This window comes from Chamaea fasciata, unplaced genomic scaffold (assembly GCF_029207755.1).
Source record: "Chamaea fasciata isolate MVZ Bird 193981 ecotype frontalis unplaced genomic scaffold, bChaFas1.0.hap1 SCAF_6, whole genome shotgun sequence".
Classification (NCBI taxonomy): Eukaryota; Metazoa; Chordata; class Aves; order Passeriformes; family Sylviidae; genus Chamaea; species Chamaea fasciata.
Window position 1 is genome coordinate 43,981,139 of NW_027094091.1, and position 27,994 is coordinate 44,009,132.

General features: G+C 40.5%; 1 protein-coding gene across 2 annotated transcripts in view; it reads left to right on the plus strand.

The window, feature by feature from the left end:
- The first annotated feature begins 136 nt into the window (after window positions 1–136).
- The window catches only part of TNKS (tankyrase), a 130,194-nt gene continuing 102,336 nt past the window's right edge, over window positions 137–27,994 (plus strand). For both annotated transcript variants that reach the window (XM_066186171.1, XM_066186172.1), the window contains exons 1-2: window positions 137–641; window positions 7,437–7,661. In XM_066186171.1, the coding sequence (XP_066042268.1) occupies window positions 152–641; window positions 7,437–7,661 (715 nt within the window). In that variant the 5' untranslated portion in view covers window positions 137–151. The remainder of the gene's footprint in view (window positions 642–7,436; window positions 7,662–27,994) is intronic.

Here is a 27,994-nt window from a genome sequence, read left to right on the forward strand (position 1 = left end):
CGGTGCCGGTGCCGGTGCGGCCGCGCCCCGCGGGCCCCGCGCGGGCGTCACGTCCGTGCGCGGCGCTCGGGGTTGGCGGGCGGGCGGAAGCGCGGGCGGGGCGGCGCCGTTGCCGCAGTGACGGGGCCGGGAGGGGCGGAGCGGCGCGAAGATGGCGGCGGCGCCGCCGCGTCGCTCCCAGCACCACCATCACCACCACCACCCGCCGCCCGGCCCGACCTCACCGCCGCCCGCCGCCGCCTCGCCGCCGCGCAGCCCCAGCCTGGCACCGGCCGCGCAGCGCCACAGCCTGGCCGGCCCCGAGGGCGAGGCGCCCCCCGACGCGGACCGGCCCCCGGCCGCGGAGTGCGCGGAGGGTTCGGGCGCCGCCGCGCCGGCCCCGCCGCCGGGCTCGGGCAGCAGCTCCAGCGGCTCGTCCTCGTCCTCGTCCTCCTCGTCCGCGTCGTCGTCGGCGGCGTCGAGCCCGGCGGCGGAGAGTCCCGAGGCGGCGGGCCCGGGCGCGGCGAGCGGGGCGTTCCGCGAGCTGCTGGAGGCCTGCAGGAATGGGGACGTGACGCGCGTGAAGCGCCTGGTGGACACGGGCAACGTGAACGCCAAGGACATGGCGGGGCGCAAGTCCACGCCGCTCCACTTCGCCGCCGGTGGGTACCGGGGCCTCCCGTGCCCGGCCGCGGCAGTGACAACGAGCGGGACAAGGAGGGTTCCCCTGGAGTAGCTTCGGGCAGGGAGCCTCCAGCGCCTCGGTGATTCGGGAGTGGGCAAGCCCGAGCTGGGAGGAAGAGTGTGTGCACACTCTTCCCCGGCGGCGTTTCGCTTACAGGGTGTTGGGAGATGGTTGTTAATCCCCTTCCTCTGGGTGAGACGAGTGGAAGAGGAGGTCCTGGAAGCGTACAGCGACTGTAAGAGCTAAAAGTGTGGACAGTGATCTCTGTGTTTGAGATCCATGGGCTGCTGCAAACTTGTGCAGTGGACTTAGGAAGCAAGAAACTGAAATTGAGGACAGAGTTAACTTGAAGTAAGGGTTTCACTTGTGTTGTAACAGCTCAGGGACTCCTGTGATGCACATGCACTTCATGGGAATCAGTTTCGATACCTTGTACTTTGTAACGTCTTTCATTTCGGTGTGGTTGCTGGTTGATGTTTACATCTCTTGTGGGCTGAGCAGGCTGGGGAGAGTGTGGAACAGCTGAACTGTAGAAGTTACAGATGTGTGCAGGAAAGAATACACCTCTTTGTGCAGGGAAGAGATGTCACTGTGATCAGAACTAATGTTATAAAAGCAATTTAGCAGTAAGGACCAACAATGTAGACTAACTAGAAGTAAATATTACCTTTTGGCAAATAGAGCTGTAATTAGATTACTGTAGTTCATAAAAAGAATATTTCTTACAGGGTGTATTCTTCACTGGGGGCACAAGGCACACAAAATTAATTTTAAAAATAAAATGAAGAAGATCTTTTAAATCATTACTCCTAACTCAGGGCTTGTACAATTGCTAGGTCTGTGGTCAGTCTGAGAGCTCTCTGAGGTGTGCCACAGTGTTACAGAACTGGACCTTATGTAGTGAAGCACACAGATCTTGTTTGAGCTTTGTGGTGCACTGGTACATGTAAATTAAGATAGTTAACAAATCTGTATTGAGTGGTCAGGGTTTAAATGCTGGTGAATGTCTCTAAATCACAGTTGAAGTCGGTAGCAAAATGAACATTTGATGGTGCAGTGTTGCCTGGCACACTGAGTAGTGCTCTACTGTTTATCAGTTAGATAACATACCCTGAGATTGTATGGGTTTGTTTTCATTTTCAAAGTACAAGAGGCATTTGACAATGCCCCTAAGGGAACTTTTGGTCCTGAGCTGTTTCCTTTTCTTTCTTCTCTGATCCCTGAGCTTTACTACTGAAATGGGACTTACCCAATTGGTGTTTAAAACACAGCAAACTTCTGGGGTATGGAGATGAACCCTGGAACATAATGCTGGTAACAGCTGCAGGTGTGCTTATGAAGTTCTTAATGTTTTGGACGGCTTAAGTCTGCTCTGCTAATTTTGGGTTCAGACTTGAAGTTAGATCTTGCTGCTTCCCCTAAAACTCTGAGATCTCAGGTTGTAACTTCAGTGCCTTTACAAACTGTAGTGCTGAAGCTGCAGTGTGTAATGTCTGCTCTGATTAGAGAAGAAATGGACAAAATTTACTTGAGGGGGTAAGGTTTTGAAAGTTGATAATGTCATTAAGATGTTAATGTAGTAGCAGTGAAAGGTGATTCATTGTAGCATGAGGAAGATAGCAGATGAAGTTCTTGTTTCAATAAATCTAACAAATTCCCGTATCTACTTTTCTAGATTTAAAGACTTTCCTTAGATACATACCTATTTCATCTCAATTTGCTGCATGTCTGGTGCCGGTGGATTAGACATGTAAGAGCATTAGGCAGATTTCTTATTACAAAGGTCTTGAGATCCTGCATTTTGGAAAGGCCTGTAAGCAAGCATGTTGTTTGAATGCAGCTGATCTTAAGCAGTGTATACCTGCCAGTGATGCAGTGTGTTGATTTCATCTCCTTTGTGGGCCAAAGGTGAAATGAAACTTGTTTGCTTATGAGCATAGTAGTCTGCTGTGTTTTGGATAATAGCCTATGTTTATGAGCCATACCTAGGTGTGAATTGTATGGCCTTCAGTAGGGGAATGGGTGGATGATGTGCAGGATGTCATGTTTTAAACTGTTTTTTTTCAAACTTCTTGAAGCTAAACTCTTAGATGTATAGAGTTTCACTTCTGATGCTGTGATTTGTGAAAGAGAAATTCTTCTAATTTCTTCTTCATTTCCCGTTTTTGGGACTGAATTTTAGGGTTTTTTTTTCTTTCCTGCTCCCACGGGGTACTTGACTTCTCCTCAGCTCAGTCTGTTTTTTCAGATGTCTATCTCAGCGGCAATACCAGGCAGTTAAGTTCTTTTACTGTAATAGGGAAGGATAACTTCCCCCAGTTATAGTTCCTTGTAAAAAATTTGGGTTTCCTCAATCTTTGTAAGGTTTCTAATTTAAAAGTCACCTTTATGTCCATTCTCGTGGCAGGACTGTAAAAAGAGGGACTTCTGAGAGCACTCAGAATCCTTGGAAAATATGTAAGCTGGAGGTAAGACAAGAGCTGAAATCTGTTACTAATTATTTTAAAAGCTGAGGATAGGTCTGAATCTCTTTTTGGAAGTTGGAGTCACCTGTGCATTATTCACTTCCAGATAAATTGTGCATGGCCACATCAAATTGGAGCAACAGTTTTATCCACATTTTCTTTGTTTGGGATACCTGAACTGCCAATTGAACTGAATAAAGGGGAATTGGTTCTTCAGCTCTGTGTTGAAGTGTCAGCTAGTGTGCTGAATAAATCTGGCCTGCTTTGCTTAGCTATTAGTAAGGGAGAAATTAATACTGAGGCGATACACAGTTATAGAGGCCTCTCTTGCAATCAGGAAGAGGTTGAGCAAAACATAGTTTTCCTTTCATCTTCCTTGCTTGGAAAGGGGAAAACTTAGTACTGTCTCAATTTCTGTGTGGATTGCAGGATATTTGGGTCTCTGGTACCAATGCAAGCTTTGGATATGCCCAAAAAGCAGGTTCTAAAGACTTGAAAGTGATCAAGTGTCTTCAAAATGTGTACAAAAAAAGAGAAATTAAGGGGAGATATTAATGTATGCATAGCTTTTACATTCGGTTTATTACAATAATCACTAGCTTGCTAAAAAAAATTAAAAAGTAGCTGTGCTAAACATGGACAAAGGTGTGTTTGGCTTAACTTTTTATCCATACTTGTGGGCAAAAGTGGGTATCTAGGAAAGAGTTGTACACTTACCCTCTTCATATGATACTTCTGAGTACTCTTGTTGCAGTTCACAACTCAGCAATTGTTTGAACAAAACTCAGTTTTTAAATGTTATTAGAGGGTCTTCCTGTGCTAAGGAGTTCATTAAATAGTTGGACTGTTAACTTGTGTTAGAAGTAACTTGTTTTCTCTTGTACTTTGCACCCTCTTCACTGGAAAATTCTGTGTTCCGCTTAACGATTCTCTTCTTCAAACTGGGTTGAATGAGACAAACTGTTTCACTCACTTGTCTTTCTACTGCATTCCTTTGATCTAAATATGTAATACCTGTTTTCCTTGGGAAAGATCTTAACTGTCATTGTTTATTTCACCAAAATAAGAACATCTTTACTGTACTGTATGCCCCTCAGTGGCTGAAAATACTTGTTATGCCAGTGTTTCTGTTCTTGTAAACTGGCCTGACAGTTCTGTGTTTGATGGTGTTGTTGACACATTGTTGATAAAATACCTTTCTTGCTATCAAAACCAAATGATTTGGTTATTCTCTGTGTGTGTGTGTGAGAGGTATATTTCTTTCCTGTTGGGAATGTTATTGGCTCTTTTTAATAGTTGGGTGATTTTAGTCTATGTGATGAGGTGTCACATTTTAGATATAATTTGTGTGGGATATGGTGTGACTTTACTGTCAGCCTAAGATATATCCTGTGCATCATGTGGTTTGTGAGTTGAAGTGCCTGTTCTGGTTCTTTGTGTTTGAAGCAGGTTGACAGTGATGCATTCATGGCGTGTGTATCATTCTCCATGCAGAACACTCACATATCAAGGTTGATTTTCTGTGACTTTTCTACCATTTATATACCTGGATGGGGAGGACTCCTGTGCCTGAAATCCCAGCTTTTTCCTGGAGCCAGCTTGGTAACATACTTGCTTTTTCCCTTCTGGAACAAGGTTGAGCCCTACAAAAGGATATATATGTATTTCCTGCTAACACCTTGCTTCATATGCTTTTAGACCTCATCCTTGCTGGTAAATCATTAATAATAGCACCTCTTTCAGAAGTGACTAGGTGGATGGACCTGGTAGAAATGAGCTGAGTCCTACTCAGTTTCTTCATATAGCCATAGTCATAAGCTTGTCCAGTTCCACACCCATTTAATGGGAAGTTAAACTTTTTTTTTTGATCATGAAGTTAGCTCCTCATGTTCTTGTGCAGCAAGTTTTTTTTAGCTTTACAGGTGTTCTCTTTCTAGTGTTTTACCCAGGGATATAGAGAGTACTAATAATAATTGCTGAACTGTGGCTTAATGCCCACTTCTGTGCCAAGAAGAGGTAGAAGGTTCTGGGAGTGGCTTTTGGAAGTTATGGAATTGGTATCACAAAGTGGAGTGTTCTTGGTCTCACCAAAGCTCAGGCTTGGAGAAACCTGATTTAGCGTGACTTGTTAAAGCATCAGTGATACAGCTTGCTTTCTTTCTGCTTATGTGTGTTGTAATGGCAAAAAACTGTTAGGGGAGAGCAGTTTTGTTCTAAGCATGCCTTTGATGTCACTAGTAATAACTGCTGTAAGTCTAATCACTTTGTGAAGGCCAGCATAAATAACTATGCTCTAGAAAAATTCTGGAGTAAACAGCTTTAATACTGAAGGCAAAGGGATCTCACTTGGGTTGGGAAGCAGTCAGTGGTCAGTTTAAGAGAGTTGATCAAGTCGGTTTGTCAGCCAGCAGGCTGTTAATGATAAAAATACAAGCTGCTTTGACATATATGAGTGAGATGAGCAACTGCGGAGGCAGAGCTGATCTAAGTAGCTACTGAGTGTTCCTTCAGGGAGAGCCAGGAAATGGCAAGAAGTAGCTGGTAGCTTATTACACACTTCCACTCTGTGCAGAGATACCTGAATTGACCACTCCATCTGTGCTGCAATGTACAGCAAATTAGATTACATTGCTGGGGAAAGCGTTGCTTGAGACATGATTCTTAAACTACTCTGACTCAACTTGTTGCAGGTGTCCCGTCTCCTTGTCATAGAAGAGATGTCTGACCCCACACAGGTGTTTGTAAAGCCAAGTCAGTGTTTAATTCTGCCTTGTGCAGCTTAAAATCGGGTTAATAATTTTCAGCTGGATTCATATGGATACAATGAAGATTGCAAATTGTGTAGTCAATTAAGAAACATCCTGGCAGTCTTAGAGCATCAGAGCCTGCAAAATGTACGCTTTTTCATGTAAAAAAAGATGAATTGATAAATTACTGGCCTTGACTTTGAAATTTTTTCTTTTATGCTTTTGGTAGCAACTGTGGTACATGAACTCTGTTAGTGTCACAAACGTATTACTTAATAGAAAGTTTCAGCTTGCTTTCTTTGTGACTAGTAACTAGTTCTCTTGAATTATCTTCTATTATTTTGTGCAATATGTCTCCTTCCCATTTAAGATTTTTTTAAGGAATTTACAAGAGAATATAATTGCAAAATCTTAGACCTTCAGTAATTAATGTTGAGCCAGGTGCACTTTTTCCCATCTTGAAGACTTTTCAGTTTACTTAGTTAAATCACTCAATTTAATTGTTTTCTGTCTAGTGAAGTGAGAGAAATGCTTGGGAAAGTCTTAGGGAAAAGGTCTGATCCCAGTGTGTGTGCTGTAGTAAAGCAGTGACACACCTTGACTTACCTTGGACTTCTTTCACCCTTTGCTTATAGCATGGAACCTGAAAAGGTCATGTGTTTAAGAGTGCTCTTCCACCTCAAGGGCTTGTATTCCCATCTGAACTGTGTTTAGTGCTCTAACAAATGGGATTACATTTAATAAGAGCATCTTTCCAGCTTTGCTTAAGGTCCCAGTGATACCTACAGGTGTACTTAACCAGTGTTTATACACTTCTGTAATATTTGACTCCTTTTGGAGTCTTGTTCTTAAATCAAGGAGGTGAAAGGAGGAAGAAGAACACCGATGTCTTCCATGTCATAAGTCAAACTGTGCACATAGCAGCTTTGCAGTGATTGGAATTGGCATTTGGAGGAGTTCTTGCTATGTTGTGATAATGTGTCGTTAATTGGGCAGTGGGTGAAACAGTTCAGCTGATCAAACTGACTACTTGATGTATTGTACTCACCAGGGAAAGACTTCTTCCAGTTCTGCAGGGAGGTCAGTTGGTTTTTTCCCAGACTTTCTGAATATTTGGCAAAGAACTATATGTTTTTTGTGAACATTAGTAGTTAGGGTGTCTATAAACTATTACCGTGTGAAAGCTTTTGACTAACTGAAGGGAGGTTTAAAGTGGAAACCCTAATGGGTGTGTGTAACAGAGGGTACAACTGATGTTCTTGTTACTTTCCTTGTATCCCTCTCTCATCATTCAGCATGCTCAGCCTTTGTAGAACTTCTTAATGAGATAGAGTGTCAGCCAGGCAAGCTATGATACAACACAGTTCAGCTCTGTCATGACTGTAAATGAATTGTCCAGCTGTTGTTTGAGCGGGTGAACATAGTCTGACTTCATGGTGAAATGAACCAAGAAGGAGATGGGAGACATGAGTAATGTACACTGAACTGAGAGTGAGCAGTTTTAGGTGCTAAATCATGTTGTTTTGCCAGACAAATGAGCAGCAATATGTTTTCTTGCAGGTTTTGGAAGAAAGGATGTTGTAGAGCACTTGCTGCAGACAGGAGCCAACGTTCATGCTCGTGATGACGGAGGACTCATACCCCTGCACAACGCCTGCTCCTTTGGTCATGCAGAAGTGGTCAGTCTGCTGCTGTGTCAGGGGGCAGACCCAAACGCTAGGGACAACTGGAACTACACTCCTTTGCATGAGGCTGCTATCAAGGGGAAAATAGATGTGTGTATTGGTAAGTGTCTGTCAGTTGTTAGGTTGCAATTTTACCTGATTATGTTTTGTGAAGCTGTATTTGTTTATGTGCCGAACTTGGGATAAAAGATATTGCTTGTTTTAAAAGTGAACTACTTTTAATCTAGCAGGTAGGTAAAGTGACAGTAATTTAACTTTTTCTTGGTCTGTAATACAAGGTTTATGGAACTTACGTCAGAAAAACTATCCTGGAGAGATTGGATGAAGTCTTCTTGTTTGTTAAATTACAGTATTTAAAATCTGAATACGTAGGTTTGTCTTTCTTGGTTTCTGTCAAGAAAACTAGCTTTACTAGATAAAGTCCTTGGTTTTTTGGCTGCTCTATATGTTGCAGTAGTGGTTAGGAAGATGGTAAACCTTTCATTCCATGCAGTATGGAGAGACAACTCTGTCCTTCGGAGCTTTCCAGTACAGTTTACAGCACACCATTGTTCAGTAGTGATCCTCAGTATGTGTTTTGTAGCCTGGAGCCAAAGCAATTTCAAATAAAATTGAACACTTCAACTGTTTAAAATTTGTTGAGAACACACAAAGAGCCTTTCAGTCAGGATGTCTTTAACTTCTGTGGGTTTTTTTCTGTACTTAGTAGTACTTTGTGTCTAAAAAGGAGCTTCTATTTTTTTTTTTTTACACTCAGAGCAGTTTCTCGAACTTACACTCTTTTAACATCTACTAACTTGAATAAAGTTGTCAGCTCAGCATTTCTTTTTAATCAAACGTGTAAAGGAAAGCCTGACTTTTAGGCACTTTAATTAAGATTATGAACTATATGTTCTATGTGTTATCCAGATGGCAAGACACAATTACCAGACTTTCAGATACTGTTTTTTTTCCTCAAAGTTTCATTACATAGAATTCCTTCAGAGAAAGCTACAAAATTTACAGAGCAAAATCTTGCATTAGCTTTATTGCAATATTTAAGTCATTACTTAAAAATAAGCACCAAAAATTGAGTGAAAGAAAATTGGTGGAAACACCAGAATACAATTTTTCAGTCTGTTTCTTCTTCTTACAAGCAATGTGATGGATCCATTTTATCTCTGTATGCAAAGTAAAACATGGAGAATATTCTATAGAAATTGAATATAGTTGATTATGCAGCAGTATGTGGGAAGAGATCCACTCATATAGTAGGTTCCAGTAACAGTCTACTATGACACTGTTAAATGGAAAAGTAAGTTTAATGCCAGTCAGTGACTGGAGTCTGTATGGGACTTAAGGAAGTCATTACTTTGGTCTGTTATGTGATTTTGGGAACTGCTGACTGAAAATCCAAATTAAATGGAAGAAAGTTTGACAGTAAGAGGCTGAATAGAAAATGGATCTTTTGCTTTGGAAAAGATTTGTCTTTTTCAGCTGTTGCAATCTTGTATTCGAGCAGGAAAGAGTGCAGCAGCACACTTTTATGTTTATCTATAAGATGAAAGGTGGTTGTGACAAGTTTTAGGATTTGTCAGGTTAAGACGGCATGGGTAGTGTTGCTCTGGGTGGTCTGTCTAAAGACTTGGATGCTCTGGAGGAGTTGGGTCAGCTGAAGAGGCAGATTATGTGATACGTTCCTTTTGATGTACGATGGTGGTAGTAATTTTAGATTATTTATATCTAATTTCTATAATCAAAAAACTGATGGTACCTTTAAAGTTCACTCCTAATTCAGCAAGAAGTTGTGGACTTGGTGAAAGGAAGTACAGGATTAAATCTGTGGCTTGTATTACACAGAACTTCATTCTGTATTCTGTGTACAGATTAGATCTGTGTCTCTTAATGTTGATGCTAGACTCTAGGGTATGATCCATGTATATGTAAATGTTCAGCATGTAGTACTTACTGATCAAATCCTGAGGCTCTTCTGCTGTCTGGAGCAGTTTTAGATTTCCTTGGAACCAGTGAGCAGGCTTGTAGCACTATACATAGTTCTTCTCCAATCTGCCTGCGAGTAGTTCTGGAGGAATTTTGGGGCATTTTTAAATGATTTATTTTAAATAAGCAAGCATGATGCTGTTGTGCTCCGTTTAGTTACAGTTTTCCGTGTATATTGTACTTCAGTGAGATATTTCATTTGTCAGGGTGAGAGTTCCTACTTAAGGCAGTGTCACCAGTCACCAGATTATTATGTGCAGTAGTATGGTGCTACTTTGGGATTTACTTGATTCTATAAAACTGATATAACCTGAGTCCAGACAAAGAAGTCTGTTCTTTCATGTTTGCAGTAATTTTGCAATTTATATCTAGTGGATAAGCATGTTTTGGTGTCCTCAGCAAAATTCCTGTTTCTTTCTATAAGTTTTATATAAAACTTATATTTTAAGTCTTCAGCTTTAATTTCAAAATCTTTCGAAGGAGCTGTTATACACAGGGATAATGCAGCAGTGTTTTTAGGGCATGAATTCTGACAAGGGATATTTTAATAGCTTTTTGGAATACATTGTACTGTACTGCTGTTTACACCTTAAAGTGTATGCTGGTGCAACTGATATGATGGAAGAAACTGGTCTGTTAAAAAAAGAAAATTAAAATTCAAAGAACACATCCTTGGAGCACTTCTTTTTAAACAAGCAGGGTGTGCTTTTTAAAAAGCATTGTTTGAAGAACAGGTAGTCCTAACATAACCTAGATTTTTTTTGCTGAATTTGGATATCTGAAAAGTGATAGACTGTGTAGAAATTAGTCATCTAACCTCATTTTTGGCTGCCTACTCTTGGCATCTTCTTCCGAATGATACAAATGAGTGAAAATTTTCCACTTTACCTTCTCTCCTTCTTTTGTGCAACCCAACCTGCATATTTTCTGTATCACATCTAGCATAGAACACTTTTTTTGGTTACTCTACCTGTCAAAAAGGGAAAAAGTGATAATTGAAAAGAGTGTGGAGATGCAGCACATTAATGAATAATGATTTTTCAGAGAAAAATTTGAGACAGTGAAGCATGGTAGCAAGACCAGCAAAAGACAGGTAATGACTCCAGCAGTAGAATGGTCTTGTGTCTAGCACAGGTGTTGGAGTGGAGTTTCCATATTTGTGCTAAAGGTACTGTGGATGCTCAGCTTTTGTGTTGAGTTTAGAGTAATAGATACAAACCCTGGCACTGGGAGAAGTGTGTGTAGAAATAAGAAGTATACATGCACTGATGAAAGCTCACCAGACTGTGTACCCAGGAAACTGTAAGACAGCAAATAGCCGATGTGGGTTCTTTTTCTTCTGTTTTACTGATTGCGTATTGCAGCCATAGGACAGTGTAGGTGAGTTTGGGAGGAGTATTGGCTCTCCTAGGTGGCAGCTGCTTTTGTGTTCCAGGTCTGGAAGGGGATGTCTTGGTAAGCAGTACTCATCTGGTTTGCTGACTGTCTCTTGCAATGTGTTCAGTCACTGCAGATCTGTTTACTTGCCAAGTAATTACAGTTGAAAACATTGTTTGCTTTATGTAATCAGTTTCTGGACTGAATTTATTGAAGCATTGGAACCTATTGTTGGTGTCCTCCAGTATTTATGTCTTCTAGGATTGCTTTATCTGTCAGGAAGATGTATTTTCAGTGTCTGTGAACTGCTTCTAGAGCTAATGAAAAGTGGTTTTGTTTCTCAGTGTTGTATTTTGTCCTGGAATAGTGGATGAGTGGTGAACTCTGCAATGTCCATTTGGAGGAACGCTGTCTTATCAGGGTAGTGACTGTTCTGCCTGTTAGACTGTGGAGAAAGAAATATCCATTTCTTCAGTCTGACTGCAGTATGGACTTTCAGATGAAGATCCACATAGGTCATTTTTTTCCAGAAATGACATGTAGCTTATGATGCTCAGAGGCTGTAAGAGCCTTGAATGTATCCTTCTTTCTCATGGCGATCAGCAATTTAGGAACTTGATAAAGAGGCTGCACTTGAACTGTGTTGCATAGCAATTTCTGTACAAAATTCCTGAAAGCTCTAATTCACTTTTTAAATGCTTTCATACTTTTGACTTTGAAGGTGTTCTGTGGCAAGAGAATTTTACAGTTTAAAAGTCTTTTTAAAAGTCTTTAAAAGTGCTGAAAGAAAAAACCCTTCCTTTTTTTGAAAACGAAATTATTCGTGATTTCTTGATAACTTTTATTGCAAGCTGTTCAAGACTTTCATGAGAATTAGTGAGCAGTCATTCCTGTTTGCAGTTTGCATGTCCTTTGTGATTTTATAGATACCTATCTTTTTTTCTTCTATCAAATGTCTCTTTTCCAAGCTGAGAAACATAGTCGTCTGCTAATTCATCCTGTTGAATATTCTGGTATTTCTGCCTCCTGCCTTCCTCCACCCCCAGCCATTTTTTTCAAGGGTGAGTGTTTAGTTTGGGGGATATGGTCACCAAAACTGGGTGAAGTAGATGTATAGGGTAACCTAATTTTCTTTCTGGTTTGGTTTTCTGGTTGCTGAGTACTCCATGGGAGTAGTTCAAGGTAGTTCCTGTGTGCTAACAGCTCCTTTAAAGCTTTGTGTAGCACAGTTGTTTTGTTTTTTTTTCTTGGGTTTTTTTTTTCCTTTAAAAAAAAAAAAAACCAACAACAACAAAACAAAAAGCTAGGCTAAAAATAATGTTACAGAAGCTGTACTTGTGCAGTTTGTCCCGGTTTGTTTTGCCCTCCAGTGTGTTTGTTTCTGCAGAAGCTGTCGCTGTTCTTGCAGAGATTTTTGTTCTTTTTCAGTGTGGATCTCTGGTTAGGTGTTGATATCTATAGGACTGCTAGGCTAAATATTATCTCAGGCATCATACACTTGCTTAGTTTTTAGGGGGCATCCTTCAAAAAATGCAAACACAAGCATCTTCTGTGGTGATGCCGTGATTTATGGATCTGAACATACATAGTACTGTAGTAATTTTATGGAAATAAAAAATTCTGTCTACTGAAAAGCTCCATTCATCACTGTACAAAGCTGTGAAAGTTTTTAAAAATCACTTTTAGCCCATGCAGTGCTAAAAGGATCCATCCAGAATTACTTAATGTGACTTGAGACTAGTATTTTTACTTACTTCTTCAGGCTAGCTATAAAACCTACTGCAAAGATCCTGTGGCATGATGAATTTACTGTTCAGTGCTATGAAGTGACCTCTAATGGTACTGTCAAGGTGCGTTTGTCTCTTTTTGACCAGAGAACTTCTGCATAACTTGATTTCTTTTCTTTACCCTTTTTGCACTTGAAAGATACAACAGGCAAGCGAGCGTAAACTTTAAGCTAACGGCTTTTCTGATGTATAGGTCGTGCCCTTAATATAGGGATCACTATTATTTAAATGCCTCTTTGTAAGTATGTCAGAACATTTCCTCACCCTGCTGTGCTTCCTCACAACTGAGGAAGGAGAAGAATTTATTAGTTATTATCTTCTGCTAGTATGCATGATTTGACTGAAAGATGTGGAGGTAGTATTGTGTGACCCCTTTCTGCAGGGCAAATAAACCTTTCCTTAGGATTTAAAAAAAATCTACGAAAGGTAGTTTATGGGTAGAAAGAGCACACAGTAAACCTTAAAGGAACTGTAGAAATGGTAAAATCATTGAACTACTAAAATCTTTGAACTACTTGTTAGTTTGGTCACCTTGCAAAGGAGGTGTGTATAGCAAACAGTGAAATTATTGCAGTTTATGGTTATTTTGTACTAAGAGATTTTAGAATGCTTTTAGAATGCTTAGGTTTTATTTCCAAGCAGAGGAACTGTATTACTGTAAAAGTTAAAGCAGTGTCTGATTTTACTACCTGAAAAATAGTAATAATAATAAAAAATCATAAGAAATGTTGTCAAGGAGCAAAACTGTATAATAGCCAGTTCTTTGTGGAGATGGAATGACAGGGAGAAGATTTGGTATCTTAACTGAAAAATAATTATAGTGACTTAGATTTATCCGCTGGATAGACCGAAGCCTGTAAGAAGACTAGTAGCTTCTTAATAGGAATTAGAGGGGATGTTGGTAATTGAGGTCCATTGGGATCTGGTTATACATGTTGTTTGTGGGAGAGATGTGCTGATTTCCTGAAGGCTCACTTGGAGAACTGGTGTTCTAGAAGGAATCTTAGATGCAAAGAGGCATCCTGGATATCTGATGTTCAGAGGCTTGTAAAATCATTGGAAAATACTCTCAAGTAAGTACTTTCAAAAGTTTTGTGTAAAATGTTGTAGCTGTTGCTGTTAATATCGGAAGATTCTTTATATTGTTACTCTTCCTGCTTTGACTTTTGAACTACTGGAGTACTACTGGTACTGACAGTTCATAGTGTGTTGTGGGGAGACAGTGACTAGTGACTTGAACTTTTTTAAGTTGCAGAAAAATTTAAAGAGCCTTAGACTGTTCTTGTGTACCAGAATTGTGAGTTTGGCTCCATCAGGAGGACACGAATTAATCTCTACAGTGTGGAACTTTCCCTATCTGTTAGCTGCAGTTAATGTTGACATTAGAGGAAAGATACTTTGTGATTTGATAAGCTTAACCACAAGTAGTCCTTGTTAACAGCATCTATCTCTTACATGTCCCAGTATGCAAAATAAAAATTCTAGCTATTCTTAATAATATTTATTATTCAGATAGGGATCAAAGCCAAATCAGTTGTTGTGGAAGCAGGCTCATCAGACTGTGGGGGTTAGAAATTATTTTTGTCTGTTTCTGCTCTGTAAGTTACAGCATGTGTTTGGAACCCTGCATCTTTGAGTAGCAAAGTGGTTTTAAATAGGTGCATACCCAGTGACTCAAACACCTAATATGCTTCTTTTCTCATCCTGTTTCTTCATAGCATCTTTCTCAAGGGAACCTTGCATGATAGCAGACACAGGGTGGAAATTTCATGTTTTAGCTTGAGTGGAAGAATACTTTTGTTGTCTCAATTAAGTACTTGTTCCTGGTTTTAAATAGTGTTGTGAGCTCTAACTGCTTGTTTAAGCTTTGTTAGCTTCTAAATGTTAATATTCATCACAGAAATGAAAGCCTCGAGGGCTGATTCTCACTTTTTTTGCATCTACAGTGTAGTTCAGTAGTCTGTAGTTCGGACTTGCCCTATTGAAAGAGACCTGAGAATAAGGCTGCCTTCTCTATGAGCTGTTGGGGGTGGAGGAACCCACGACTGAAAGAATACATTGATAATTGGGAGACATTGTAATACTGTTGTCATAGTAACAATGGATTGGAGTGTGAGACAACAGGGCTTTTGTCAAAAATGACAACAGAAGATGGTTTGGGGCATTCTGCCATGGCATATACAACTGCAGTGCTCCCTGGTGGATTTGGGCAGAAAGACAGGAGGGAAATGGATCAATTTCTGTATGAGAAGGATACCTCTTCAGTGTGTGACATCTGTGTGAGGACGGGTCTATTGTGGAGTGTAGTCTCCTGGAGTTACTGTGTGCTGGTACCTGTGCATGTGTAGCTGTGATAGACACTTTTGGAAGAAATGTCTCTGAGCAGTGTCAGTCACACATATGTACCCAACAAAGAAAGGTCTTGGAGTGTAAAGAACCTTAAAATGAGTGGATCATTGGTTCAAGGTGGAAGTGCTGAACCACAGCATTTTTTTTGAGGACCAAGCATTGAGCCAGATTAATCCTCAGGTTAAATCCTCTTCAGAAACATGATCAACAGTAAACTTTGTAGCAGAGAGGATGATGCTTTGTGCAAATCAGGTGCCTTGCAATGGGATTTAACGCAGTGCAGAATTTGAAAACTGTCTTTCTTGCTGTTAGGTTTGAGTTGCATAGATAGGTCATAACAAATTAACTATCTAGGTTTTAGACTTTTTCCCAGTCCTGTTTCTTTTCCAAAATTCAGGTGTCAAGAAAACAACTTTTTTCCTTTTTTGCTTGCTTAGCACAGGAGGATGTGTGGAGGACAAAAAAAAGAGTAATTTATTTTATGATGTTTCTTTACAAGTGTTCATCAAATCAGAATCTGATTTATTGCAGTGAAGGAGATAGTGTGCAAACACTACTGGAAAATTTGCTATAGGGTCTTCCTGGGAAATTAAGGTCTTCAAAAATACTGATGTTAGCTGTTTGCAAATTGAGAGGGAGGGGAAGAAGCTGCATATCATTCAGAAGAGAGTAATGGAACAGATGGTCCTCTTGCAGACACTAAAACTGCTTTCAGATGTCCAGTATGAGTTTAGAGTGGTTTTCTAAATATCTTGCAGAAATAATTAATGTTATGGGACAACACTTCTGATTACTGTAGCAATATCCACTTTTAGCTTCTCAGTGGAACCGTGTGGTCCTTAATGCAGTTCATATGTGGTTTAAAACCAATCTGTAGATATATGAGTAGATGTTAAAGGCATAAATGAGTGGAGAAAATTCCAGCAGAGGTCTCAGATGTTTTCTTAGGCTAATGGAAAACATTGATTAAAGTATTACTACAGGATATAAAGGTCTTGCTTTTAAAAATGTGTAGGCAAATCAGTCTTTGTCGTATAGTGGATAACAGAAGGTATCTCTTTTTAATGATTTGGTTTTTCTGTAAAGCATGTAAGGCAAGTGTGCAAAATAAACTGTGGGTGCCTGAAGCCTATTGAAAATACTGAGCTCTTGCCTCTTTTTCTGGGTGGTCTTCACTTCAGCTGTTTGTGCAGCTAGAACTCGTGATTGATAAGCACAGTCTCCTGTAATTGTTTCATCATGTTTATACAAATGCACCATACAGCAGCAAGGCTGAGGTGTCTGATGTGAATCCTGCTATTCATGCTGCTGTGCGTAGTCTTTGTATTTTGCTGGTGTCTTGTCCAAGGAAGCAATACTGAGCAGTGCCTTGGTTGGGCACAGTACTCTTGACCTAATTATAGTGTTAGGTACTGAATGTATATGATGAGGGTTGCAAGAAGAACAATTTGTTTTTATGTTCTTGTTTGGGGTAATACAAGGATGGCACAGGACGTGGGTGACCCAGGAAAAGAACCCACTCAGCCTGATGTAATGTGCATCATTCCCTAGCATGAGACCTGTAGCATTGACGATATTGCACCTGACAGATTGAGATTTCTGCATTGTAGAATATTTGCTTGTCAAGGACCTAATGTTAAATATGCTAAGACTTGCACTGCTCTGTATCAATAGGCTGTGGTGGCGAGCACTTCTAGGGCTGCAGGAAAAAAAGTGGATATAGCGCTGGACTTTAAAAATTGACAGCAGTGTTACTGTTTTTCCTAATAATGTGATCTAGTTGCTGGGGAAAGTTTACAAGACTGATACATGTAGTCAGTTGCTAGGTAGTCAGTTGTTAGTAGAGCTCTTGGTCTGCTTGAACTTGGTATATTCTTAGCTTCCTCATTTTACTTCATAAACAGAATTTTTGAGAATACTTATGTCATCTGGCTAACCTGTAGCTTTAACCACATTTTCATGGACTGTACAGCTTGTTATTCCTAAGATTTCTTATGTTACTTGTATCTCTTAAACATTTGGTAGCTATGTTGTGGACTAACAATGAGTTTACAAAACTGACATAAGGTTCAAGTTTATGTAAAATATGCAAAAGTTATTTTACATTTTGGGGCTTCTTTAATCTAAAGAGTTTCAGGTCTTAATCACATCAAAATGTCACTCTGTTTGTGCCATAGGGTGTGTGACTAAGACACCATCTGTTTACTGTTGAAAGCTGGTACGCACTGAAATTCACCTCTGGAAAAGGAGGAATGTGCTCGTGGAATGTGGCAGTTGTTCTGGGTTTTGGTGGTTGTTTTTTTTCCCCATCTTGTGCTCTCCTCACCGAATGGTGGGATGGGAGCTGCTGATAGGATTTAAATCCTTTCAATTAATATTTTTTCAGATGCTTTTCTGTTTTGGAAAAATGGTAGAATCAGGACAGGTTCTCATAAACTTATAAGATTTCTTTGTTCATATTGGTTCTCAATTGTTAGATTTTGGTTGATTGGCAAATAGTGCCTTCTGATAGCCACACAGCTAATTTCACGTGCAATCTCCAACTTGACTTCCACCAGGACTTCCTTCCCCTCAAACTTCACTGGGAATAAGTGGTTAGCTTATGCAGGTGATTGGAATTCATCTTTGGTTTCTCTTAACTCCGCAATTCCTTTTTCCCTTAGGATGTTCTTTGTTGACCTGATTTGCCTCAGTGACTGCTTTTGCTTTTCAAGGACTCTGAAAGCAGGGCTCTTAATCTGTCAAGTGGGATGTCAGGATTATAGCTGACATTTTATTTGAATAAAACTTGAAGTAGAAAGGTGAATTCGTTCAGAGAAAAGTTAAATTGGGACCAAACAATGAAGACTTGTCCTTAAAGCAGCTTTTAGCATGGGATATAGGTGAAAGCATGAATTGCTCAGAGAGTAGGGCAGCAGTTAAGATATCTAGGTGTGCAGTATGGTATATTAAACCAATTGCTTGAGTCTTAAGTAGTTGCAGAATTGCTGCTTGAAAGGAAAGGGGTTGTGATTTAGTTGTTGCATAGTGAGTCCTCAGTTCATACCATCTACAAATGGGATAAATGGTTTTTGTTAGGTTTTTTGGACCTCTTTTTATGAAAGGGTCTTCTGTTTCATTTTGCACAATTAACAGTATACATGTTCCAGATCACTTCTCAAACACACTGAGATGGGATTCTTAAGCCCCCTTGTGAAATGGCCACAAATCAAAATCTAGGAGGTTCCTTCTGAACACCAGGAAGCGTTTTTTGCCATCAGGACAAGTAATCACTGGTGGTGCAGAGAAGTTGTGGAATCTCCTTCCTTGGAGATACTGAAAAGCCATTTGGACAGAGTCCTGGGCAACTGAGCATAGGTGACTCAGCTGCAGCAGGGAGGAGAAGCTACAGAGGTCCCTTTGACCACAACTGTTCCATGATTCACTGTAATTCAGTGTTAAATGAGTGCATGTGCATGGCTGCAAATAAATGGGATTAAATAAATGCTTAATGTGCTGTCTTTCATTGCTTGTTAGCTCAATGAAAGGTTTTTTGGTTTTGTTCTGGTTGTGTTTTTTTTTTTTCTAACTGAAGCTTCTAGAGTTCTTGCATTTTGCAGGTTCATTATGGAACTCCCAAAACTTCCTTTGCACTACACAGCTTTTTGTGCAGATAGTGTTCTTGGGGGAAGTGTTTTGGAATGACAGCACTCTTGCATGATGTAAAAAACCACAAAAAAAAGAACTGCAATTGAGCTTAGGTTTTGAGATGGCTTTCTAGAAGACTGCATTCCGCATGACCTGCATATACTTTTGTTCTCACTCGTAGCTAGAATGGAAAATTTTAGCTTGAGAACTGTTACATCAAAAAAAAAAACAACCAAAAAAACCCAACCAAACAAAAAAGAAACAGGGATATTTACTTCATTAAGTCCAGGCAAGATCAAGGCTTTGAACTGCTGTTTATGTAGGCAGAGCAATCTGCTCTGGCTCTTTCTCTGAGGGCAGAAGGATATTACCAGCCTCTGCTGTGCTGCCTGTGGGCTCTGGTACCTTCTGCATGTTCTTTCTTTCTGTGCATATTTAATCACAGGTAGGCAGAACCGGTGTACCAGGGAGCAATTTTGTAGTGCTTCCTACATACAGAAAACTAATCATAGTTAAAATCACAGAATGAGTAAGGTTGGAAAGGTCCTTTGGAGGTGATCCAGTCCAACTTCCTTACTCAAGTAGGGTTCCCTGGAGCATGTTACTCAGGGTTGTGTAACTCAGGATTCACCTATTTATGGGGCAAGACATGAAGGCAGTCACAGAGGGAGGAGGGAGCCTTTCGAAAAAGTATCTTCTTCCCCAGCTGGAAGAGCTCGTGTTGCAGTGAAACTTGTGGTTTTGGTTGTCTGGTTCAGATCCCTTCCCCTTACCTTGCTTTGATTAGATAAATCTGATCTCTGGAACATCTAGTGCCAGCTTAAGTCTAGAATGAATTGAAATCTTGCAGTACACTGAGAAGTGAGGTTTATGGTGTATAGATATAGACAGGAAGTCAGGTTGTCCTGCGAAGAGGTTGAAACTTCATTGAGCAAAGTGTGAAAGTACTTCTGGGGTGAACAGTGACTAAGACAGAAGAGTCTTTCTGAAAAATTAGGAGTTAAATTAAGATCCTTTTAAAGTGATGCTTTTTTTTTTCTTTTTTTTTTCTTTTTTCTTTTTTTTTTTTTTTTTGTCTAGATCCTTTTTTCTCTTCAAATCAAGCTAGTAAAAAGGTGGTACTGGGCGGCCTTGTTCATGATGCTGCTTTGTTTTCTTACTGCTGCCCTGAAGCCTGTTTCTGTGAATTGCTCGAGTAAGCTGAAGGAACCTGATCTCTAAAGTGTTGTTTCCACTTAATCTTTTACTGGGTCTCTGCTCAATTTGGTATGGCATCCTGTTACTGTAGGAACTAGTGCAGCTTCCGCAATGTATGGATTCATGAGAACCTGCCTTTCAAAGATCAGATCTGTGTCAATAAAGGGAGATACTCGATATGACTGTCCTCTGAGCCTGATGGACCAAATGGTCATTTTAGCTGTAAAGCAAGAAATGCCTCTGCTAGGAGAGCTGTATTCCAAACTGTCTGTGTGTATTATCTCCTCCCACATACTGATGCCCTCAGCAGCTGCTGCAATTGTTTATCTAATCACAAGGTAACAGAAACCTGTAAGCAGGTGCTGTATTTATCCAGATCAGATCACATTTGGTCAAAGTAGCATTTTTAAACTAGAGGTAGCTTTCTTTTACCTGAAAATGACCGTTTAACACCATCTCTCTGTATAAATTTTAAAACTGTGGATCTCCAGGAACTGGCCTGCAGGATGACAATCACAGAATGGTTTGGGTTGCAAGGGACCTTTAAAAGATCATGTGGTCCACATCCCCTGCCATGGGAAGGGATAGTGTTCACTAGATCAGGTTGCTCAAAGCCCTGGGTAACTTGACCTTAAACAGTTCCAGTGATGGGTATCCACAGCTTCTCTGGATAACCTGTTCCAACTTTGCAAGAAGTTCAGGTTGATCACATCTGTAGCTTTTCCTCTGTAAACTGATGCAATCATTTCATTGTGGAAGGCTGCCAGGTTAGTCGGGCGTGATCTGCTCTTTCTGTCTCTATGCGGCTCCCTGTCGTCCACGTGTTGTGATGTGTCTTCCAGCAGAACATTCCATGATTTTACTGGATGTGGAGTGAGGCTGCTTGATTGGTAGTTTCCGAGGTCTTCCTTATTACCTTTTTTCAAAATGGGTCTGATGTTTTCCTTTTTCCATTTCCTTACTGCTAAGAGTTCTTGGATATGATTGAGAATTGCTTGGCTGCGGGAACTGACAGTGGTCAGAACATGGATTCTTAGGCTCCAGGCAGAAGCTTGAAGCCTGTGGGAAAGCCAAGGACAGAACTCACTCAGTCTGGCCTGGGAAATCATAAGGAGGAACCCAAAACAACCTTGTAGATACTGTCCTCCTGACACCTGGTGTTTTTCCAACTTGTTTACTGGTGGAGATGTTTACAAAAAGGTGGTGCCCAAAAGGACCAATCTTATTCATTGTACCGAAACACTGTATAAAAAGAATCTGTCTTTCAGTAAACTTTCTTATAAGCCCTCTGAAGAAATCAGAGTTCTAAGTATTGTTACATGAGCCGTCCTGAATCGTAAGGATACTTGGCCATTTTCAACATCTGCCTACTCCTTCAGAACCCTGGGATACATCTCACTGGGTCCTGTGGTCTGATGTATGTTCACATATCTCAGGTGGTCTTGAACCTGAGCTCCACTTAGAGTGAACTGCAATCTACAGTCCCAGCCTTGCGGTTCAGGGAACTGAGAGATGTGGGAAGAGAGATTCATATTGAAAGCTCTGGTGAAAAACTTGAATAGCTCAGCCTTCTCCATATCTGTTTTCACTGGTTCTTATGTCTTGTTTATCAAGAGCAGGCATGTTTACTTTAATCTTCCTTTTTCTAGCCAGTGTTCCTGTAGAACTGTGCATTTCCTTCTTACACTTTAGTTTGGTCAGGAGGTCCTTAGTCATATTTGTCTCCTGCTTCCCTTGCCTGTTTTCTTACACATGGTAATTGAGAGCTGCTGGGCTCTATGAAAAATGTCCTTAAAGGGCTGCCAGTTCTGTACAGCTCCTTTGTACCTGAGGGCAGTTTCTGGGGGGTCCCATCCATTAATTCATTCAGCAACTGAATGTGTGCTTTTAAAACCTGGGATCCTTACTCTATTCTTCACCTGGCGTATATCCATCATGATAGTGAATTCCACCAGGGCATGACTACTGCAGCTCAGCCTGCCACTAAGCTTGATACCTAATTAGTTCGTCTATGTTGGTAGGCAACAGGTCTAATAATGCTTGCCCTCTAGTTGTGCTGTCTGTCACTTGGATTAAGAAATTATCCCCACTGCACTCTGGGACTGCAAGGGTGTCCTGGACTGCTTACAGTTTACTGTGCTGCTTTTCCAGCAGATGTCAGGGTGATTGAAGTCCCCCAGCAGGATCAGAGCCTGCAAACATGACATCTCCTATAGCTGAAGGAAGAACTCATTATCAACAAACTTCCTTAGATGAGGTAGACTGTAGTAAACACCAGCCATGAGGTTTCCTTTGTTGGCTTAGCCCTTAATTTTTACCCATAAGCGCTCAACATTTTCAATGCTGTTTTTCCAGGGCAGCTCTCTAGAGTCAGTGCTCTTTTTTTTTTTTTCTTTTTTTTTTTTTTTTTTCCTCTTGGAGGGCAGCCGTCTGCTTGCTTTTCCTTCTTCCCTGCACCTTCTGAAAAGTTTCTGGTTGTCTATTGCAGTGTTCCAGTTGTGTGGTCCTTCGCAGGATGTTTCACTAATAGGATTAGATTGTAGCTTTCTAGCTGCCAAGTGTCTTCCTGCTCCTCCTGTTCACTGCCTGTGCTGTGTGCATTGGTATAGAGACACTTCACCTGTGTCACTGACCTTGTCACCTTCTTAGAGGACTGTGCCATAATTCCTTTGAGGCATTTCATAGGTGTTTCGCTCTTGGTTCCTAATGTATCAGCAGTCCCTGACTTTTCTGTGTTGCTCAGAACTTCATCACTTTTTCTCTGCTACTTGTCTGCTGCTCCCTCCTGCTGTCAGAACTCTTGTTTCTGTCTAGGCTATTGAGGAACATCACCTAATTCCCTTTAAAATTTTTTGTTTCAGCGTAGTGGAGTCTAATGTTGCTTTTGTAAGCTTCTGCTTCATATTACTGTAGTTGGTGTATTTGTCACTTGCTCTGCCTGGCCCCAACGAAGACCAAAACCAACATGATGGTTCTTTGGGAACAAACCCATGTCTGGGATAATGGGAAGCTTGAATGCCCTGAACAAGGGAAGTAGAGAAGGCAAAATGATGGGTGGTGCTAAGCTGCTCACACTGACCCAGCAGGACTTTGGCTGGTAATGTTAGATACCCTCTAAACTAGTAAGACAAAATAACTCTTTTCAACTCCTGTCACCGGCACGTGTCCCTGTGCTGTCCTTTCTTGTGCCAACCAGAGCATGTCATGTTGTTGCATGAGGACTGGGCAAGTGATTGCTTCTCTAATCTGCCTTGTTGCCTGATCAAATGTTTGCAGCCACAGCCCCCAGGCACCCCAGCTGCAGCAGGGTGGGCAGCACAGGGCTGGGTATGGCAGTTGTGCCAGTGTGGTCTATCTAGGTGAAACAGGTTGCCCAGAGAGGTTGTGAAATCTCCTTCTCTGGAGATAGTCAAAAGCCTTCTGGACACTCCTGTCCCTGATCTGCCACCAGGTTTTTATGTCTTCTTGCCAATAATCTACCTGCAGTGCTCCCAGATACATCTGGTTATTGCCTGTATCCTATCCTGACTCTGAACTGTGTGCTCTGGTGTGCTTAGCCTTTCTGCTCCATAATCCTCTCTTCATTCACTTTGATGGCATTCACTATAGAGAGGCAATCAATAACATAGGACCCGTCTCTCCTTTTTTTCCCAACTCCTCTTGACTGAGCTGGCAATGCTGTTTGAGGCCATGGATGTCATCAGGTCCGGTGTTGATCCTTAGATCTCTGTGCAGCCTCTGTAGAGGTACTGTCTCTCATGTTTTCTCCTTGCAGTTCCAACAGGTGATGAGTACAGCCTATTTCTACATGACAAGACTGGGTTTGCTCACAGAGCTGGAAGTTAATCAATGATACAGTGGTGGTTAATGTTATTAGCCATATCTTACTCAATTTTATAAAGCTAAGAGTAGGGTGCTACAACTTTTGTTAGATGTGGTCATTTAGCAAAAAGGCTTATTCATCTGGTAACTTGCCAAAATGGGCTTATTGGCTCTAAATCGTAGAAGTATAATATCCAGGCAAGAAACTGGTGTTCTTGTAACATGAGAAAAGCTTCAAAACTTTAGTGGTTTGATTTACATGTACTGGTAGTTAGGGGAGAAGATGCATTTAGCATTAGCTGAGTAAAGTTAATACTTTTCTCAGTTAGTACTGTTAATAATTCAAAGTTAATACTTCCAGTGTGTTGTCTAGATGTTTCAGAATGTGGAGGTAAATGAGCACATTATCTTGTCAGCTTGGAAACATACTCTACACGAAACTTAGACTGAGAGGTGTGTGTGTTCCTGGGACCTAAAGTTAGTGAGAGACTGACCAGCTCTAGAGGTGTCATTTAGAGAAATGGAAGACAGTGCCTGTGTTATAAATCAAAAAGAAACCTTTTTATTAGGCTGTATCCTCTGCACCTTGATTCTTAGTGAGTAAGTAGATGAAGTGGAATATAGTTGGAAAAGAACCTCTGGAGATCGTCTCCAGAAGCTGAATTTGAAAAGGGAGAAGAAAGAATATATACTAAAACTGGGGTAGCTGGAAGGGACTCCAAACACAAGGCAGTGGGACGCAGTGATGAAAAACTGGTGGGGATAGAGTAGGCCATGGTGGAGCTGTGAGCAGCTCTGGAAATGTAATTAAAAGCAGTAGGTAGCTTAAAGTACAGATACTTTTGGGAGGTCTGCCTGTTCTTGCATTTTTCACTCAGCAGTCAAAAATTTGGATGCGCCCCTTTTTTTTTGTATTTGCACACATCTGATTTGAACCCAGATGTGAACTTTTCCATCAGCATTAGGAATAGTCAGGAAGCTGTGGATTTTGGGCCTAGAGAAGTCGTAACTGAACTATTCTGATCTTTGCTAATATGAGCAATATTTTTATCCCTATTCTATTTCCATTGTATTTATGTCTTTCAATCAAAAGTGTTTTCATTTGGTGCACTTTCAGCTGTGGCAGGATGAGGCAAGTGATGAATTAGTGGTGATTGGGGGATGATTTCTATGTTGAAAAACTTCCTTCCCCCACCCTAGTAAAAACGTATTTGTGCTTGTTAATAGATACCAGGGAAGTTTTTGCCATACCTTGTTGGTGAAGATGTGAAGGTTGAAACTAACAAAGGTAAAAATGTTTGTTCTTGACAGCCAAGTGAGGTTGTGTTGGTTAACTTCACAGTTCAAAATACCTATGCCAGGAGGCTGTGTGCCAAGTACTTAATTTTAGGATTCATCCTGCTGTAAGTGAGCTGGCAGTAATCTGAAATGATTAGTGGTTGTAGTATATGCTCTATGCAATACAGTAACTTTTTAAAAAATGTAGAAAGACTTACGGTCTTTCTTGTCTCTGATACTGATCTGGTATAATAGCAGTGTAATTAAATAAGGCATTTCAGATAGTATATGAAAATCAGAATCTGAAGTATTTTAGCAGTTGTAGTGAGGGCCAAAAATATAACTCCAGACCAGTCTATATTTGTACTGTAGTTAAGGTTCCACGGTTTTGTTGTCCATATGCAATATGAAGATTCAGTAAAAAGAAGAGCTTCTTTATACTGTTTGTACAATATGGTCTGTAGAAAAGGTTGGGATAGCCTGTTAATGGTATTGCTAGATTATTAAGGGCACTGCCTCCATTACAAAACATAATATGCCCCAGTGTTCCCATTTTCCAAAGGAAATAAACCAGCATATCCAAGTATGCTAATTAACCAAGTTTCAGGAGTTAATTTTTGTGCACAATATTCTTACAATTGCCTGTTAAATGTACAGAACTGGAACAGAAGTTTCTTGATGGAAATTATTTCCACATTCCCTTTTCAGGCTACTCAGAAACTGTCCTCTAAAACCAGTGTGCAGTGTTTGAAATCCAAAATAGCTACAATTAACTAGAATGGCTTGTTCTGTTTTTCTTTTTAGAGGGAATGTTTTTTCCCCACACAGGAGATCTGTCTTGAAATTTTTATACATCGCTGGCATATTGAAAATGAAATTTAGAGATACACACTGTCTAGATCTCAAATGCCCTGTCGTTAGAAGAGACTTTATCTTGAGCTAAAGTGTTAAAGATTTTGAACATGCAGGAGAGCATTCAATTAGAAGCTACCTGGGGTTTGCCAGGTATTGAAGTACAGCTGTGTTACACTGATAGACTAAACATCAAATGCTGGATTTCTCTTGCTAATTCCTGTTGATGACAACATTGCTCACTAGGACTTTTTTTTGGTGAGATTATGTACTTAAAAAGTATGGAGACTTTAGAATCAAATAGTCACTAGAGGAAATACAAGAATAAGATGCCCATTTGCTTCCTTTATTTGTATGCATTCTAATGCAATCTTTATTTATGTAATTGGTTTCTTTTTCCAAGATGCCATTGCCTTCATTTCATGGTATAAATGTGTTTCTAGAACTGAATAAGGATAGTATCTGCAGGACCATACTCCTGGCTGTTGGAGAAGCTGGAAGATGAGTGGGATGAATGATTGCAGAGACAAGAAGGATGAGTCTCATGGTTACAGCAATTGAGTTCTGATAGGTTATTTTTCTGAACCTTGTTTGGTCACTTAAAATGTGTGTTTTGCAGACAGTAATTCCGGAGTTTGCAGACAACCAGCTTAAGCCTTGTTTAGTAAATTTTTAATGTATTTGCCTAGGTTTAAAAAAGCCTAGAAACTGGACACAAAAATTTTATGTTGTAAGCCTTGGCCAAATCCTTCATGGTTCATTAGTATGACTGAACAGGTTAGATACACTGCATAATCCTTTGTCATTTTAGCCAGGAGAGGAGCTGGAAGCAGTACTGTGTGTGTCGTCATCTGTGTGTGCCAGCAGAAGTATCAGGGAAGCACTCTTGATTGGGTTGCACAGGGTGGAAGAATCAAGAGACTTGAAAATGTTCTTCTCTTTTAGCACTGAGCTCAGGCAGTTGCAGATGCCTTTGAGAGTTCTATATCTGTTACGTGGCATTTTTTTAAGTCACCTTTCTTGCCCTAACCTGCCTCAAGTTGGCATCACATGCTAGTCCAAACCTCCAAACGGGTCAGATCCCAATCATTTCTCTCTCTTCTTCTTTCTTCATGGATTTTTTTTTCTGGGCTATTATCTTTTCCCCTGCCACATCTTCTTTTTCAGTTTTCTCCCCTAGCTCTTTGTCTGAGGCTTTTTGCTGTGTGAATCCTTTGTTGCCTTCTGGTCCAGTCAGTGCTGTTTCATCATTTTGTACTGCCTGCTTTCTCTTGATAGACAGTTAGTTGCTGACTATGTCTTTCAGGCTACTACTCTTACACTGGTGCCTCTTGGGACAAATTGGTTCCCACTTCGTAGGTATATAGAGTCACTAACAGGGTCCAAGAGAAGAGAGATGGGACATACAGAATCTGTCTCTCCATACTCAGTTCCTATACTGCCTATCGTGTTTTAAAAAATCTGCAATAGATCTTGTTTGCCTATTCCTATTGGAGTGTGCTGAGTGGCTTGAGAGGCTGGCTCAGTCTCAAACCTGTCCGTGAGTAAGATCTCTCAGTGGGTGGTAGCATGTATGGCACAGATGGTGTCTTCAGAGACGTAGGTGCTAGATCCTAACAAGATTCAGTGAGCACGTGCTAGCTGGTTCTTTTCTCTCCCCCCCCATTTTGGTATTTTTGTCTTGTCATGGGGGGAAAAAACTCCCATCACCAAATAAAAAAGCTTAGGTCTTTCCTAGGCTTCCTACTTGAGTCTTCTTTCAAAAATATCAGGCAATTGCACCTTCTCGTCAAAGTGTAAAATAAGTCAATTTACTTCACTGAAGCACCAGACTTCTGCAAAAATTCAGCTTGGGGGCAAATGTTGCACCCTGTAAGCTAAAAGATATGAAATTTGGCAATGTTTAAAGAATTTGAAGTCAGTAATGTATAAGAAAAGAGGTTTGAATAAAAACAATACTACCAGTTAAAATTTTAATTTAGAAAAAAAGATTTTCTGAAAAGTGTTTTGCTGGTTAAGGTTTTTTAAAATATATATGTGTATATATGTATATATACACACACACACACAGTATCAGTTATTAGTTTTGTTCTGAATTGGATTATGTTTTTTCTGGAGAGTTCTGTCTGTGAAGTATTTTTATACCCTTAGTTCAAAAACTGTT